The 16552-nt window shown below is 54.8% G+C and overlaps 1 protein-coding gene across 3 annotated transcripts in view; it reads left to right on the forward strand.

Annotated features, from left to right (window-relative positions):
* The first annotated feature begins 1871 nt into the window (after positions 1 to 1871).
* The window catches only part of PARP14 (poly(ADP-ribose) polymerase family member 14), a 216292-nt gene continuing 201611 nt past the window's right edge, over positions 1872 to 16552 (forward strand). The window contains exons 1-4 of one of the 3 annotated variants that reach the window (XM_075316982.1): positions 1872 to 2163; positions 9389 to 9510; positions 14516 to 14549; positions 15238 to 15447. In XM_075316982.1, coding sequence (XP_075173097.1) covers positions 1974 to 2163; positions 9389 to 9510; positions 14516 to 14549; positions 15238 to 15447 — 556 coding nt within the window. In that variant the 5' untranslated portion in view covers positions 1872 to 1973. The remainder of the gene's footprint in view (positions 2164 to 9388; positions 9511 to 14515; positions 14550 to 15237; positions 15448 to 16552) is intronic. The other 2 variants (XM_075316980.1, XM_075316981.1) reach the window with 2 other exon arrangements.

Below are 16552 nucleotides of genomic sequence, written 5' to 3' on the forward strand. Positions count from 1 at the left end.
AGGGGATCGTCTGCAGGGTCACGAGTGAATCTCCTGCCCGTATAGCTGTGGGAGCAGTGCACCCCACCCGGAGGCTGGAGGAGGCTATGGTGGATGCTGGAGGCTGTAGGCTATGGCGGAGGCTGTAGGCTATGAAGGAGACTGTGAAGGAGGCTGCAGGGTATGGAGGAGGCTGCAGGCTATGGAGGAGGCTATGGAGGAAGCTGTGAAAGAGGCTGTGGAGGATGCTGCAGGCTATGGAGGAGGCTATGGAGGAGGCTGTGGAGGAGGCTGTGGGCTATGGAGGTGGCTGTGGAGGAGGCTGTAGGCTATGGAGGAGGCTGTGAAGGAGGCTGCAGGCTATGGAAGAGGCTGTGAAGGAGGCTGCAGGCTATGAAGGAGGCTGTGAAGGAGGCTGCAGGCTATGGAGGAGGCTGTGAAGGAGGCTGCAGGCTATGGAGGAGGCTGTGAAGGAGGCTGCAGGCTATGGAGGAGGCTGTGAAGGAGGCTGCAGGCTATGGAAGAGGCTGTGAAGGAGGCTGCAGGCTATGGAGGAGGCTGTGAAGGAGGCTGCAGGCTATGGAGGAGGCTGCAGGCTATGGAGGAGGCTGTGGAGGAGGCTATGGAGGAGGCTGTGGGCTATGGAGGAGGCTGTGGGCTATGGAGGAGGCTGCGGGCTATGGAGGAGGCTGCAGGCTATGGAGGAGGCTGCAGGCTATGGAGGAGGCTATGGAGGAGGCTGTGGAGGAGGCTGCAGGCTATGGAGGAGGCTGCAGGCTATGGAGGAGGCTATGGAGGAGGCTGTGGAGGAGGCTGCAGCCTATGGAGGAGGCTATGGAGGAGGCTGCAGGCTATGGAGGAGGCTATGGAGGAGGCTGTGGAGGAGGCTGCAGGCTATGGAGGTGGCTATGGAGGAGGCTGTGGAGGAGGCTGCAGGCTATGGAGGAGGCTGTGGAGGAGGCTGGAGGCTATGGAGGAGGCTGTGGAGGAGGCTGGAGGCTGTGGAGGAGGCTGTGGAGGAGGCTGCAGGCTATGGAGGAGGCTGTGGAGGAGGCTGCAGGCTATGGAGGAGGCTGTGGAGGAGGCTGCAGGCTCTGGAGGAGGCTCTGGAGGAGGCTGCAGGCTATGGAGGAGGCTATGGAGGAGGCTGTGGAGGAGGCTGCAGGCTCTGGAGGAGGCTGTGGAGGAGGCTGCAGGCTATGGAGGAGGCTGTGGAGGAGGCTGCAGGCTCTGGAGGAGGCTGTGGAGGAGGCTGCAGGCTCTGGAGGAGGCTGTGGAGGAGGCTGCAGGCTATGGAGGAGGCTGTGGAGGAGGCTGCAGGCTATGGAGGAGGCTGTGGAGGAGGCTGCAGGCTCTGGAGGAGGCTCTGGAGGAGGCTATGGAGGAGGCTGCAGGCTATGGAGGAGGCTATGGAGGAGGCTGTGGAGGAGGCTGCAGGCTATGGAGGAGGCTGTGGAGGAGGCTGCAGGCTATGGAGGAGGCTGTGGAGGAGGCTGCAGGCTATGGAGGAGGCTATGGAGGAGGCTGTGGAGGAGGCTGCAGGCTATGGAGGAGGCTGTGGAGGAGGCTGCAGGCTATGGAGGAGGCTGTGGAGGAGGCTGTGGAGGAGGCTGCAGGCTATGGAGGAGGCTGTGGAGGAGGCTGCAGGCTATGGAGGAGGCTGCAGGCTCTGGAGGAGGCTCTGGAGGAGGCTATGGAGGAGGCTATGGAGGAGGCTGTGGAGGAGGCTGCAGGCTATGGAGGAGGCTATGGAGGAGGCTGTGGAGGAGGCTGCAGGCTATGGAGGAGGCTGTGGAGGAGGCTGCAGGCTATGGAGGAGGCTGTGGAGGAGGCTGCAGGCTATGGAGGAGGCTGTGGAGGAGGCCGGCACGTGCACTGGGCGGAGGCTGTAGTCCTCGCTGTTTCTCAGAAATGAAAGTGAAAGCACTTCCCGGCTCTCGGCGGCTCCTGCACTCGGTGTTTCGTGTTCCGGGAGCACAGTCACTCCCAGCGCCATGGCGGACGGCGCCTACCGTTTCTCTGTGGCCCTAAAGTGGGACGAGGGCCCCGAGAGCCTGAAGAAGCTGAAAAACAAACTGCTGCTGCATTTCCAGAGCAAGAAGAAGTCTAATGGAGGAGAATGTGAGATCCGAGAGCAGGAGGACAGCCGGGGATATGTCCTGATACACTTCAAGGATGAGGAGGGTAAGAGCCCGGGGTCAGAGGGGAGGAGGGTAAGAGCCCAGAGTCAGAGGGGAGGAGGGTAAGAGCCCAGGGTCAGAGGAGAGGAGGGTAAGAGCCCAGGGTCAGAGGAGAGGAGGGTAAGAGCCCAGAGTCAGAGGTGAGGAGGGTAAGTACCTGGGGTCAGAGGAGAGGAGGGTAAGAACCCGGGGTCAGAGGAGAGGAGGGTAAGAGCCCAGGGTCAGAGGAGAGGAGGGTAAGAGCCCAGAGTCAGAGGTGAGGAGGGTAAGTACCTGGGGTCAGAGGAGAGGAGGGTAAGAGCCCGGGGTCAGAGGAGAGGAGGGTAAGAGCCCAGGGTCAGAGGAGAGGAGGGTAAGAGCCCAGAGTCAGAGGGGAGGAGGGTAAGAGCCCAGGGTCAGAGGTGAGGAGGGTAAGTACCTGGGGTCAGAGGAAAGGAGGGTAAGAACCCGGGGTCAGAGGGGAGGAGGGTAAGAGCCCGGGGTCAGAGGAGAGGAGGGTAAGAGCCCGGGGTCAGAGGAGAGGAGGGTAAGAGCCCGGGGTCAGAGGAGAGGAGGGTAAGAGCCCGGGGTCAGAGGAGAGGAGGGTAAGAGCCCGGGGTCAGAGGGGAGGAGGGTAAGAGCCCAGGGTCAGAGGTGAGGAGGGTAAGTACCTGGGGTCAGAGGAGAGGAGGGTAAGAACCCGGGGTCAGAGGGGAGGAGGGTAAGAGCCCGGGGTCAGAGGAGAGGAGGGTAAGAGCCCGGGGTCAGAGGAGAGGAGGGTAAGAGCCCGGGGTCAGAGGAGAGGAGGGTAAGAGCCCGGGGTCAGAGGAGAGGAGGGTAAGAGCCCGGGGTCAGAGGAGAGGAGGGTAAGAGCCCAGGGTCAGAGGGGAGGAGGGTAAGAGCCCAGGGTCAGAGGAGAGGAGGGTAAGAGCCCAGGGTCAGAGGAGAGGAGGGTAAGAGCCCAGAGTCAGAGGGTGAGGAGGGTAAGTACCTGGGGTCAGAGGAGAGGAGGGTAAGAACCCGGGGTCAGAGGAGAGGAGGGTAAGAGCCCAGGGTCAGAGGAGAGGAGGGTAAGAGCCCAGAGTCAGAGGTGAGGAGGGTAAGTACCTGGGGGTCAGAGGAGAGGAGGGTAAGAGCCCGGGGTCAGAGGAGAGGAGGGTAAGAGCCCAGGGTCAGAGGAGAGGAGGGTAAGAGCCCAGAGTCAGAGGGGAGGAGGGTAAAGAGCCCAGGGTCAGAGGTGAGGAGGGTAAGTACCTGGGGGTCAGAGGAGAGGAGGGTAAGAACCCGGGGTCAGAGGGGAGGAGGGTAAGAGCCCCGGGGTCAGAGGGAGAGGAGAGGGTAAGAGCCCGGGGTCAGAGGAGAGGAGGGTAAGAGCCGCGGGTCAGAGGAGAGGAGGGTAAGAGCCCGGGGTCAGAGGAGAGGAGGGTAAGAGCCCGGGGTCAGAGGGGAGGAGGGTAAGAGCCCAGGGTCAGAGGTGAGGAGGGTAAGTACCTGGGGTCAGAGGAGAGGAGGGTAAGAACCCGGGGTCAGAGGGGAGGAGGGTAAGAGCCCGGGGTCAGAGGAGAGGAGGGTAAGAGCCCGGGGTCAGAGGAGAGGAGGGTAAGAGCCCGGGGGTCAGAGGAGAGGAGGGTAAGAGCCCGGGGTCAGAGGAGAGGAGGGTAGAGCCCGGGGTCAGAGGAGAGGAGGGTAAGAGCCCAGGGTCAGAGGGGAGGAGGGTAAGAGCCCGGGGTCAGAGGGGAGGAGGGTAAGAGCCCGGGGTCAGAGGAGAGGAGGGTAAGAGCCCCGCGGTCAGAGGGGAGGAGGGTAAGAGCCCGGGGTCAGAGGGGAGGAGGGTAAGAGAGCCCGGGGTCAGAGGGGAGGAGGGTAAGAGCCCGGGGTCAGAGGGGAGGAGGGTAAGAGCCCGGGGTCAGAGGGGAGGAGGGTAAGAGCCCGGGGGTCAGAGGAGAGGAGGGTAAGAGCCCGGGGTCAGAGGGGAGGAGGGTAAGAGCCCGGGGTCAGAGGGGAGGAGGGTAAGAGCCCGGGGGTCAGAGGGGAGGAGGGTTAAGAGCCCGGGGTCAGAGGGGAGGAGGGTAAGAGCCCGGGGTCAGAGGAGAGGAGGGTAAGAGCCCGGGGTCAGAGGGGAGGAGGGTAAGAGCCCAGGGGTCAGAGGAGAGGAGGTTAAGAGCCCGGGGTCAGAGGGGAGGAGGGTAAGAGCCCGGGGTCAGAGGAGAGGAGGGTAAGTACCTGGGGTCAGAGGAGAGGAGGGTAAGAGCCCGGGGGTCAGAGGAGAGGAGGGTAAGAGCCCGGGGTCAGAGAGGAGAGGAGGGGTAAGAGCCCGGGGTCAGAGGAGAGGAGGGTAAGAGCCCGGGGTCAGAGGAGAGGAGGTAAGAGCCCGGGGTCAGAGGGGAGGAGGGTAAGAGCCCGCGGGTCAGAGGGGAGGAGGGTAAGAGCCCGGGGTCAGAGGGGAGGAGGGTAAGAGAGCCCGGGGTCAGAGGAGAGGAGGGTAAGAGCCCGGGGTCAGAGGGGAGGAGGGTAAGAGCCCAGGGTCAGAGGAGAGGAGGGTAAGAGCCCGGGGTCAGAGGGGAGGAGGGTAAGAGCCCGGGGTCAGAGGGAGGAGGGTAAGAGCCCGGGTCAGAGGAGAGGAGGGTAAGAGCCCGGGGTCAGAGGGGAGGAGGGTAAGAGCCCGGGGTAAGAGGGGAGGAGGGTAAGAGCCCGGGGGTAAGAGGGGAGGAGGGTAAGAGCCCGGGGTCAGAGGGGAGGAGGGTAAGAGCCCGGGGTCAGAGGAGAGGAGGGTAAGAGCCCGGGGTCAGAGGAGAGGAGGGTAAGAGCCCGGGGGTAAGAGGGGTAGGAGGGTAAGAGCCCGGGGTCAGAGGAGAGGAGGGTAAGAGCCCGGGGTCAGAGGAGAGGAGGGTATGAGCCCGGGGTCAAGAGGGGAGGAGGGGGTAAGAGCCCGGGGTCAGAGGAGAGGAGGGTAAGAGCCCGGGGTTAGAGGAGAGGAGGGTAAGAGCCGGGGTGAAAGGGTGGAGGAGGGTAAGAGCCCGGGGTCAGAGGAGAGGAGGGTAAGAGGGTAAGAACCCGGGGTCAGAGGAGAGGAGGGTAAGTGCCGGGTCAGAGGAGAGAGGGTAAGAGCCCGGGGTAAGGGATGAGGCAATATCATATTGTTATATTATTATGGTAGTATTATATATGATCTTGCCGTTCTCACCATTGTGTGGTATTGCAGTAGTATTGTTTGTCACCATTGTGTGGTATTGCAGTAGTATTGTTTGTCACCATTGTGTGGTATTGCAGTAGTATTGTTTGTCACCATTGTGTGGTATTGCAGTAGTATGTTTCTCACCATTGTGTGGTATTGCAGTAGTATTGTTTGTCACCATTGTGTGGTATTGCAGTAGTATTGTTTCTCACCATTGTGTGGTGTTGCAGTAGTATTGTTTCTCACCATTGTGTAGTGTTTCAGTAGTATTGTTTGTCACCATTGTGTGGTATTGCAGTAGTATTGTTTGTCACCATTGTGTGGTTATTGCAGTAGTATTGTTTCTCACCATTGTGTGGTATTGCAGTAGTATTGTTTCTCACCATTGTGTGGTATTGCAGTAGTATTGTTTCTCACCATTGTGTGGTATTGCAGTAGTATTGTTTCTCACCATTGTGTGGTATTGCAGTAGTATTGTTTCTCACCATTGTGTGGTATTGCAGTAGTATTGTTTGTCACCATTGTGTGGTTGTTGCAGTAGTATTGTTTCTCACCATTGTGTGGTGTTGCAGTAGTATTGTTTGTCACCATTGTGTGGTATTGCAGTAGTATTGTTTCTCACCATTGTGTGGTATTGCAGTAGTATTGTTTGTCACCATTGTGTGGTATTGCAGTAGTATTGTTTCTCACCATTGTGTGGTGTTGCAGTAGTATTGTTTGTCACCATTGTGTGGTATTGCAGTAGTATTGTTTCTCACCATTGTGTGGTATTGCAGTAGTATTGGTTCTCACCATTGTGTGGTATTGCAGTAGTATTGTTTGTCACTCGTGCAGCATTATAACGCTGAGTATTGGAGGTAGCAGCTGATAATGAGCTTTGTGGCCGTTATTTCCTGCACATTAATGGCGGTTTTTGGGCCCTTGTATTGTTCTATATATCATCCTCCATTGTTTGGGGCGCTGTGACCCCCTCACGTATATTTTACCTCTTTCTGCTCTTTTTTGTTTTTCTGAATTTTTTCATATAATTGATTTTTTTTACACGGCACCCCCGCAATTCTGCCAGAGAATACTCAGTTTCTTCCTGAAAATGATTGCAGTCACACATTCTTTGGTATTATCTTCATTTATTTTGCTTTAAATGAAAAAACACAAAAGAGAATGAAACAAAAATCAAATCATTGATCATTCCACACAAAACTCCAAAAATGGGCCAGACAAAAGTATTGGCACCCTTAGTCTAATACTTGGTTGCACAACCTTTGGCCAAAATAACTGCGCACAACCGCTTCCGGTTCCATCAATGAGTTTCTTACAATGCTCTGCTGAAATTTTAGACCATTCTTCTTTGGAAACTGCTTCAGGTCCCTGAGATTTGAAGGGGGCCTTCTCCAAACTGCCATTCTGAGATCTCTCCACAGGTCTTCTATGGGATTCAGGTCTGGACTCATTGCTGGCCACTTTAGTAGTCTCCAGTGCTTTCTCTCAAACCACTTTCTAGTGCTTTTTGAAGTGTGTTTTGGGTCATTGTCCTGCTGGAAGACCCATGACCTCTGAGGAAGACCCAGATTTCTCACACTGGGCCCTACATTATGCTGCAAAATTTGTTGGTAGTGTTCAGACTTCATAATGCCATGCACACGGTCAAGCAGTCCAGTGCCAGAGGCAGCAAAGCAACCCCAAAACATCAGGGAACCTCCACCATGTTTGACTGTAGGGACCGTGTTCTTTTCTTCGAATGCCTCTTTTTTTTTTCCCTGTAAACTCTATGTTGATGGCTTTTGTCTCATCTGACCAGAGAACATTCTTCCAAAACGTTTTAGTCTTTCTCAGGTAGGTTTTGGCAAACTCCAGCCTGGCTTTTTTATGTCTCGGGGTAAGAAGTGGGGTCTTCCTGGGCATCCTACCATACAGTCCCTTTTCATTCAGACGCTGACGGATAGTACGGGGTGACACTGTTGTACCCTCGGACTGCAGGGCAGCTTGAACTTGTTTGGATGTTAGTCGAGGTTCTTTATCCACCATCCGCACAATCTTGCGGTGAAATCTCTCGTCAATGTTTCTTTTCCTTCCACATCTTGGGAGGTTACCACAGTGCCATGGGCTTTACACTTCTGGATGACACTGCGCACCGTAGACACAGGAACTTTCAGGTCTTTGGAGATGGACTTGTAGCCTTGAGATTGCTCATGCTTCCTCACAATCTGGAGTCTCAAGTCCTCAGACAGTTCTTTGGTCTTTCTTTTCTCCATGCTCAATGTGGTGCACACAAGGACACAGGACAGAGGCGGAGGCAACTTTACTCCATGTCACCGGCTGCAAGTGTGATTTATTATTGCCAGCGCCTGTTAGGTGCCACAGGTAAGTTACAGGCGCTGTTATTACACAAATTACAGAAGCAGCACAGGATTATTCACACAGCGCCAATACTTTTCTCCACCCCCTTTTTTATGTTTGGTGTGGAATTATATCCAATTTGACTTTATTACAATTTTTATTTTTTTTCATTGAAGACAAATTAAATGAAGATAATGCCAAAGAATTTGTGATTCAATCATTTTCAGGAAGAAACTAAGTATTCTCTGACAGAATTGCAGGGTGCCAATACTTTTGGCCAGCACTGTATATTAAAGGGAACCTGTCAGCAGAAATGTCCCCTAAAACCTAACAGATTCCCCCTCTGCAGCTCCTGGGCTGCATTCTAGAAAGGTCCCTGTTATGATTGTGCCCACTTTCTGACCGAAAAAAAGTGTTTATAAAGTTGTACCTTTTTGGCTTCTGATTCTGTAAATCCGTCACGGGGGCGGGCAGCCTGATGGCCGTTATTCTGCCCCCTGGTCCTGTATGCCGCCCCCATCGCTGATTTCAATACTTCTGGACGCCGCCCCACTGCTCCAGCCATCCCCGCGCATGCCCAGTGCCCATCTCTCGGGGTATGAGCACTGTGCCCAGCGTCACCGCTGGTGACGTGCACGCAGGGTTAAGATTATGGGCGGTGCTGTGATGTTTATTCCTAAGCAACCGCCCATAATCGCGGGACCCGCGCTTTCCCCCTCTGCCTGCTTCTTTCTGCGCAAGCGCGCTGCTGCTGACCTCACTTCGCCTCCTTCCTATCTTGCCCCGAGGCAGGAAATAGATGGGAAGAGCGCGGAGCAGTGACTACACCGAAAGCGCGGTCCCGCGATTATGGGCGGTTGCTTAGGAATAAACATCACAGCACCGCCCATAATCTTAACCCTGCGTGCACGTCACCAGCGGTGACGCTGGGCACAGTGCTCATCCCCGAGAGATGGGCACTGGGCATGCGCGGGGATGGCTGGAGCAGTGGGCGGCGTCCAGAAGTATTGAAATCAGCGATGGGGGCGGCATACAGGACCAGGGGCAGAATAACGGCCATCAGGCTGCCCGCCCCCGTGACGGATTTACAGAATCAGAAGCCAAAAAGGTACAACTTTATAAACACTTTTTTTCGGTCAGAAAGTGGGCACAATCATAACAGGGACCTTTCTAGAATGCAGCCCAGGAGCTGCAGAGGGGGAATCTGTTAGGTTTTAGGGGACATTTCTGCTGACAGGTTCCCTTTAAATAAAGATTTATCTTTTTAATTGATCAACTCCGAATCTTTCTTTGTGTATGGGGCTCTGTGCGCTTGTTGCGTATTTGCATGCAGTTACGCTGCGTTCCCTGCACAGTGTATGAAGATTGTGCATAATCCGTGCGCACGTTGCGTTTTACCACACAGGGTTTTGCTGCTGCCGAATCGCTGCGTTCTAAAAAGCAGCAGTCACTCCTCCCGTGCGCTGAGGATGCCCCCGCTGTGTCTATGGCGGGGGCTGCATCCACAGCGCATGACATCGGCTTTTCACTGCATTCATTACGCAGTGTTTCTGCAGCAATTTGAAGCGCACATGTGCTGCCACATCACTGCAGACATTTCTGCATGGACAGGACGCAACGTGCGCACACAGCCTGACCGAGATTAATCGTTGCGCTCCGTGCTGCTTCCTATTGATGGTTCCGTTCTTGTGGAAGGTTTGTGTTATTATTAACCGTTATAACACGGCTGTATTTACAGTGCGGGATCAGGTGTTACAGAAGGAGACCCATGCGCTGGAGCTGCCCGGAGGGAAGAAGATAAAGCTGACTGTCAGCTCGATGGAGGCGGTAAGCGGCAGCGCGGAGCCGGGAGGGTCAGCGGTAAGTGCAGCATGGAGGGTCAGGAGGGAAGTGTCAGGAGGGAAGTGTCAGGAGGGAAGTGTCAGGAGGGAAGTGTCAGGAGGGAAGTGTCAGGAGGGAAGTGTCAGGAGGGAAGTGTCAGGAGGGAAGTGTCAGGAGGGAAGTGTCAGGAGGGAGGGTGTCAGCGGGAAGTGCAGCAGGGAGTGGCAGGGGGTATAAGATGGTGTTATGTGATTACTGAATGGTGATTTTATTTTGATATTTTGACACAGTATGGACATATTATTTTAGCACAATATGGAGGTATTATTGTAGCACTGTATGGAGGTAGTATTGTAGCACTGTATGGAGGGATTATTGTAGCACTGTATGGAGGTAGTATTGTAGCACTGTATGGAGGTAGTATTGTAGCACTGTATGGAGGGATTATTGTAGCACTGTATGGAGGGGTTATTGTAGCACTGTATGGAGGGGTTATTGTAGCACTGTATGGAGGGGTTATTTTAGCACAATATGGAGGTATTATTGTAGCACTGTATGGAGGGATTATTGTAGCACTGTATGGATGGATTATTGTAGCACTGTATGGATGGATTATTGTAGCACTGTATGGATGGATTATTGTAGCACCGTATGGAGGGGTTATTGTAGCACTGTATGGAGGGATTATTGTAGCCCTGTATGGAGGGATTATTGTAGCACTATATGGAGGGATTATTGTAGCACTGTATGGAGGGATTATTGTAGCCCTGTATGGAGGGGTTATTGTAGCACTATATGGAGGGATTATTGTAGCCCTGTATGGAGGGATTATTGTAGCACTGTATGTAGGGATTATTGTAGCACTGTATGGAGGGATTATTGTAGCACTGTATGGGGGGATTATTGTAGCACTGTATAGAGGGATTATTGTAGCACTGTATGGGGGGATTATTGTAGCACTGTATGGAGGTAGTATTGCAGCACTGTATGGCGGTATTATACGAGCACTATATACAGGTATTAGTTGAACTGTGTGGTGGTGTGATTGGAGCCCTCTGTGGTTGCATTACTTTAGGTCTGTATGGCAGCATTATTTCAGCACTATATGCTGGTTTGCACGTTGTACGCACTATACTTTTCTGATATCAGTAGTGATGTCACATCCCGAGGTTAGAAGCTCGTCCACTACTCGCACAACTCATCCCACATATTTACCACTGTGAACATAAACCCTCCCGTGCGGGCGCGGGTCCAGTGGTGTCGGGGCTCGCCTTCCCGGGGCTCATGGGAGGTTGTGACATCATGCCAGCTCACAAGCCCCAGGAGCACAAGCCTCGACACTTATGGGACCGCGCTGGCAGTGGAGGTGACTATAGGCTTTGTACTATAATGGCGGCAAACATGAGGAATGAGAAGGGGTTGTCTGTGGTGGAAAACCCCTTTAAAACTTTACTGAGTAAGGGCTTTATCCCATAAAACGGAGCTTACATCATGTTATTACAGGGCTATGAATCACCAGCGCTGCAGCCGGACCGCTGCTGCTTCCCTCCCTGAGATGACGGCTCATCCGAATAGTCAGGACATGAGGAGTTTATTGTTCAGTCATTAAGGAAGCGCTGCCATCAAAGGTTTTGTCTTCCTTATATATTGCAGTATTCATATATGACACTGTATACCTACAATTGCTCATTTCTTCGGCGCTCCATTGGGAGACCCAGACGATTGGGTGTATAGCTACTGCCTCCGGAGGCCACACAAAGTATTACACTAAAAAGTGTAAGGCCCCTCCCCTTCTGCATATACACCCCCCGTGGATCACGGGCTGCTTCAGTTTTTATGCTTTGTGCGAAGGAGGTCAGACATCACACGCATAGCTCCACTGTTTTTAGTCAGCAGCAGCTGCTGACTATGTCGGATGGAAGAAAAGAGGGCCCATATAGGGCCCCCAGCATGCTCCCTTCTCACCCCACTTTAGTCGGGTGTTTGTTAAGGTTGAGGTACCCATTGCGGGTACGGAGGCTGGAGCCCACATGCTGTTTTCCTTCCCCATCCCCCCTCGGGGCTCTGGGTGAAGTGGGATCTTACCGGTCTCCAGGCACTGAGACCGGGCTCCATCCACAGACCCGGAGATCCTGCTGGATATGGAGATGGGTATCGTCAGGGACAGGGTCTGAACAGGGTACTAATTGCTCTCCAGGAGCCGCCCTTTGAGCCTCTGAGGGATGTTTCACTTTCTCGACTTTCACAGAAAGTGGCCTTTTTGGTAGCGGTCACGTCTCTTCAGAGAGTGTCCGAGCTCGCAGCGCGGTCATCCAAAGCTCCCTTCTTGGTGTTTCACCAAGACAAGGTAGGCTGCGCCTGATTCCGGGGTTTCTCCCTAAGGTGGTACCCCCCTTTTCATCTCAGTCAGGATATCTCCTTACCTTCCTTTTGTCCTCATCCAGTTCATCGATATGAATTGGATTTGTATTTGTTGGATCTGATGAGAGCGCTCAGAATCTACATTTCCCGCACGGCGCCACTGCGCCGCTCGGATGCACCCTTTGTACTTGTCGCTGGTCAGCGCAAAGGGTCGCAGGCTTCCAAATCCACCCTGGCTCGATGGATCAAGGAACCAATTCTTGAAGCCTACCGTTCTGCTGGGCTTCCGGTTCCATCAGGGCTGAAGGCCCATTCTACCAGAGCCGTGGGTGCGTCCTGGACATTACGGCACCAGGCTACGGCTCAGCAGGTGTGCCAGGCGGCTACCTGGGCGAGTCTGCACACCTTCACCAAGCGTTATCAGGTGCATGCCTACGCTTAGGCGGATGCCAGCCTAAGTAGAAGAGTCCTGCAGGCGGCGGTTGCCTCCATGTAGGGAAGGGCTGTTTTTACAGTCCAAACTTGAGGTATTAATTTACCCACCCAGGGACTGCTTTTGGACGTCCCAATCGTCTGGGTCTCCCAATGGAGCGCCGAAGAAGAAGGGAATTTTGTTACTTACCGTAAATTCCTTTTCTTCTAGCTCCAATTGGGAGACCCAGCACCCGCCCCTGTTCCTTCGGGATTTTTTGGTTGTTCGGGTACACATGTTGTTCATGTTGAATGGTTTCAGTTCTCCGATGTTCCTTCGGATTGAATTGTTTAACCAGTTATTGGCTTTCCTCCTTCTTGCTTTTGCACTAAAACTGAAGCAGCCCGTGATCCACGGGGGGTGTATATGCAGAAGGGGAGGGGCCTTACACTTTTTAGTGTAATACTTTGTGTGGCCTCCGGAGGCAGTAGCTATACACCCAATCGTCTGGGTCTCCCAATTGGAGCTAGAAGAAAAGGAATTTACGGTAAGTAACAAAATTCCCTTCTTTGCTTTTCTACCCAGCAAATTCTTCTCTTTTCTCTATATAGAACAGGAAGTTACTTTCCCTGCATGAATCATCCCCCTCTTCAACTCCTGACCCCGCTGCTCCACTCCTCCTCCTGACAGGGGCTTTGCAGTGAGGACTCATGCAGGGAAAAGAGTCACACAGTCTACACAGAGCCTAGAAGAGTTCAGTGAGTCTGTTTTTAATAACATGATGTCATAAACATGATGGAAGAAAGAAGAATTAACTGGGTAGAAGGGCAAAATGAGCACTTGTAAGTATACAGTACTTTGATGGGAGCGCTGCTTTAATCAGAGGCAGATAAAAGCTCTGGGAATCCATCAGACAGGGATGCGCCTCCAATATCTGCACCCCCAGAATAACATCTACTAGTGATGGCATCACAGAGGGGCAGTCAGCGGCGTCTGACGTCTCATCAGGGACACTACTGTGATCATTTCCCCAGATCCCTAATACGAGGACGCAGGGTCCAGAGCTGTCCTTACGCTGCCGGCCCCTTCTGGGGGCATTTTTCACAGTAATATTATATTCATTTATATCAGCTCAATTCTAAATCGTTCTAAGCATGTTGTGCGTCCGACCTCGCGTGGATCCGCGGACGGTCCGTGAAATGCTGGTCGTGCTGCTGCTGCACGGTATTCATGGTGCTCGACATCCTTCCATATAACGGTACACCTGGCACAGCTCTCTATGCTCACGCGGTGCACGCACACCAGCACTGCGGTCACACCATGCGCAGCAGCGCTCTGCTACCTGATTCAAGCCGCTATCGGTACTAGCGGACTCTATACATGAGCAGCCACTGATTAATGCGTCGTCGGTATCTGCTCCCTCAGTTCTCCGCAGCCAGGACCCCTGATACACGGCGGGAATCAGTGCACTACAGATATATGATAAGCGCAACACAGCCTTGATATCGAAGGCAGCCTCCGCCCAGTCTGTATATCCGCCTCCCCCATAGCGAGAGCCATATCCGCCTCCCCCATAGCGAGAGCCATATCCGCCTCCCCCATAGCGAGAGTCATATCCGCCTCCCCCATAGCGAGAGCCATATCCGCCTCCCCCATAGCGAGAGCCATATCCGCCTCCCCCATAGCGAGAGCCATATCCGCCTCCCCCATAACGAGAGCCAGTGGATCAGATCTAGACTCTAGCTCCTAGGAGGATCTAAAGACCCTTGGCGATTTAGCATTACCTCTGAAACCTCACCCTCCCCAAATGAGGACTCTCCCACCTTATCCCTCGCGGGTCTCCGGCGTGGAGCCCTCGCGGGTCTCCGGCGTGGAGCCCTCGCGTGTCTCCGGCGTGGAGCCCTCGCGTGTCTCCGGCGTGGAGCCCTCGCGTGTCTCCGGCGTGGAGCCCTCGCGTGTCTCCGGCGTGGAGCCCTCGCGTGTCTCCGGCGTGGAGCCCTCGCGTGTCTCCGGCGTGGAGCCCTCGCATGGAGCCGGCATTTGCGCGTCGATTTGGTTTTATCAGTACATTGGGTAAAACCTGAAACCCCTGCAGGTTTCACGCCTTTAGACTCCACCCCCATCGGGGCCCTCGGCGGCCATTACTGGACACTCTCATCGTTTAGGAAACCGATCAGCTGCACAATAATTAACCCCTTAGTGTAATTTGCAAAACAAAAAAGAGAAGAAATCGTCATCAGCTCGGATCATCACTGTGATCTTCTCTTACAGAGAACGGGCGGAGACGGAGAGACACAAAGCCCAGGTAACAGCACCGATCCTCAGAGATGGGGGGGTTCCGGGCTGACGTAGACGGGGGGGGTCCCGGGCTGACGTAGACGGGGGGGGTCCTGGGCTGACGTAGACGGGGGGGGGGGTGCGGGGCTGACGTAGACGGGGGGGGGGGAGGCCGGGCTGACGTAGACGGGGGGGGGGGGAGGCCGGGCTGACGTAGACGGGGGGGTGCCGGGCTGACGTAGACGGGGGGGGGTGCCGGGCTGACGTAGACGGGGGGGGGTGCCGGGCTGACGTAGACGGGGGGTGCCGGGCTGATGTAGACGGGGGGGTGCCGGGCTGACGTAGAGGGGGGGGGGTGCCGGGCTGACGTAGACGGGGGGGTGCCGGGCTGACGTAGACGGGGGGGGGGGGGGGGGTGCCGGGCTGACGTAGACGGGGGGGTGCCGGGCTGACGTAGACGGGGGGGGTGCCGGGCTGACGTAGACGGGGGGTGCCAAGCTGACGTAGACGGGGGGGGGTCCTCGACTGATGTAGATGGGGGGGTCCTGGGTGGTCTTCTATCACTACGTTCCTTCTTCCCTCCAGCAGCTCTTGGTATAGTGGCTTCTGGCGGATAGTTTGGAGCCCACCTGCAGCCCTTGTGGAGTGTGAGGGGTACGTTGGGGGCAGCTCGATCACCGGTCGCTGGTATATAACTATTATGTGTTTTCCAACAGCTGCAGAAGTCTCAATAAGTGACCCGAGTGGTCCCAGAGAGCAGGACCCCTCCAATGTGGTTCTGGTTGAGAACGTCCCGGACTCCTGCCCCTCGGAGATGCTGACCATCCTCGTAGAGAACGTCAGTGACCGGAGTGAAGACTCGGACTTTCATCTGGAGATAATCCCTGAGATCCGCTCGGCCGTCATCACCTTCACCTGCAACATCGGTAACATCAAATGATGTCTTGTAAGACGTCTTCCTGTAGATACAAAGTGGGTCCAGCTCAGCGGGTGCCCAGGACCCCATCCAGTACACGTAGTAAAGCCATGGGGTCAGTGTCCTGGGCCGTGTGATTGTTTATGGAGGGTCCCAGGACACATGCCCCCTCATCCTGCCCTCCTGATGCCCCTGAATAGTCGCTGTCCTGGAGCCCATTCCTCACATGGTGGCGGTGGATGGTTTCTACCGATCCTGCTCGGATGTTGCCGCTTTTCTTCTGCGCTTTCTTTAGCCTACAGACCCCTTTATCTGGGAGTGTAGACCCGCACGGTGGGCCCAGTCTCGGCAGTCGTCTGTTTCAGGGGCATCGGTTAATTTCAATCTGGATGCTGATCTGACCAGAGGGGGTGACACGTGCTTGGCATCGATGCAGTAGTGATACCCTGACGTCTGCCATTACCGCTTCTGTCCGTCCTTCTCTGCACTAAAGGCATCTCCTCCTGCTCTCTCACCTCGATTCCTGGAACCTCAGAGCAGCGCTCTGCACCAGATTTTCCTCCTGCTCCTCCCGCTCATAGAGGGTAATGATCCGGGTCACATCGCTCCCGCGGGGTCCTCTGCGCAGGACGGACCTGGGCTGGAGGGGGAGACGAGTCTGATGGTGAGGACGGGGCCGATCGCCCTGATCAGATACATCACCGTGTGTCTTACAGCCGCCTGGCCCAGGGATTGTGCAGAGGACGGTGACCGTACACATCCGTTATAAAACGACGGTCTCTGTGTTTTCAGCATATTCACCACATTCAGCTCAAAGTTCCTTTTCTTCATCGTTCCTTATGGGAGACCCAGACCATGGGTGTTTAGCTTCTGCCTCCGGAGGACACACAAAGTACTACACTCAAACGTGTAGCTCCGCCCTCCTAGCATATACACCCCCTGGTAGCCAGTCCTAGCCAGTTTCAATGCTTTGTGTTCAGGAGGTCACACACACACATGCATCCTCTGATTTTTGATTTTTGATTTTTTTGATTTCAAAGATTTGGAGAAAAGCGGGTCCAGCTGGACTCCCGGCATGTCCCTTCTCACCCCACTGTGTCGGCGGTGCTGTTAAG

The sequence above is a fragment of the Anomaloglossus baeobatrachus genome, chromosome 7, assembly GCF_048569485.1.
Source record: "Anomaloglossus baeobatrachus isolate aAnoBae1 chromosome 7, aAnoBae1.hap1, whole genome shotgun sequence".
Taxonomy (NCBI): Eukaryota; Metazoa; Chordata; class Amphibia; order Anura; family Aromobatidae; genus Anomaloglossus; species Anomaloglossus baeobatrachus.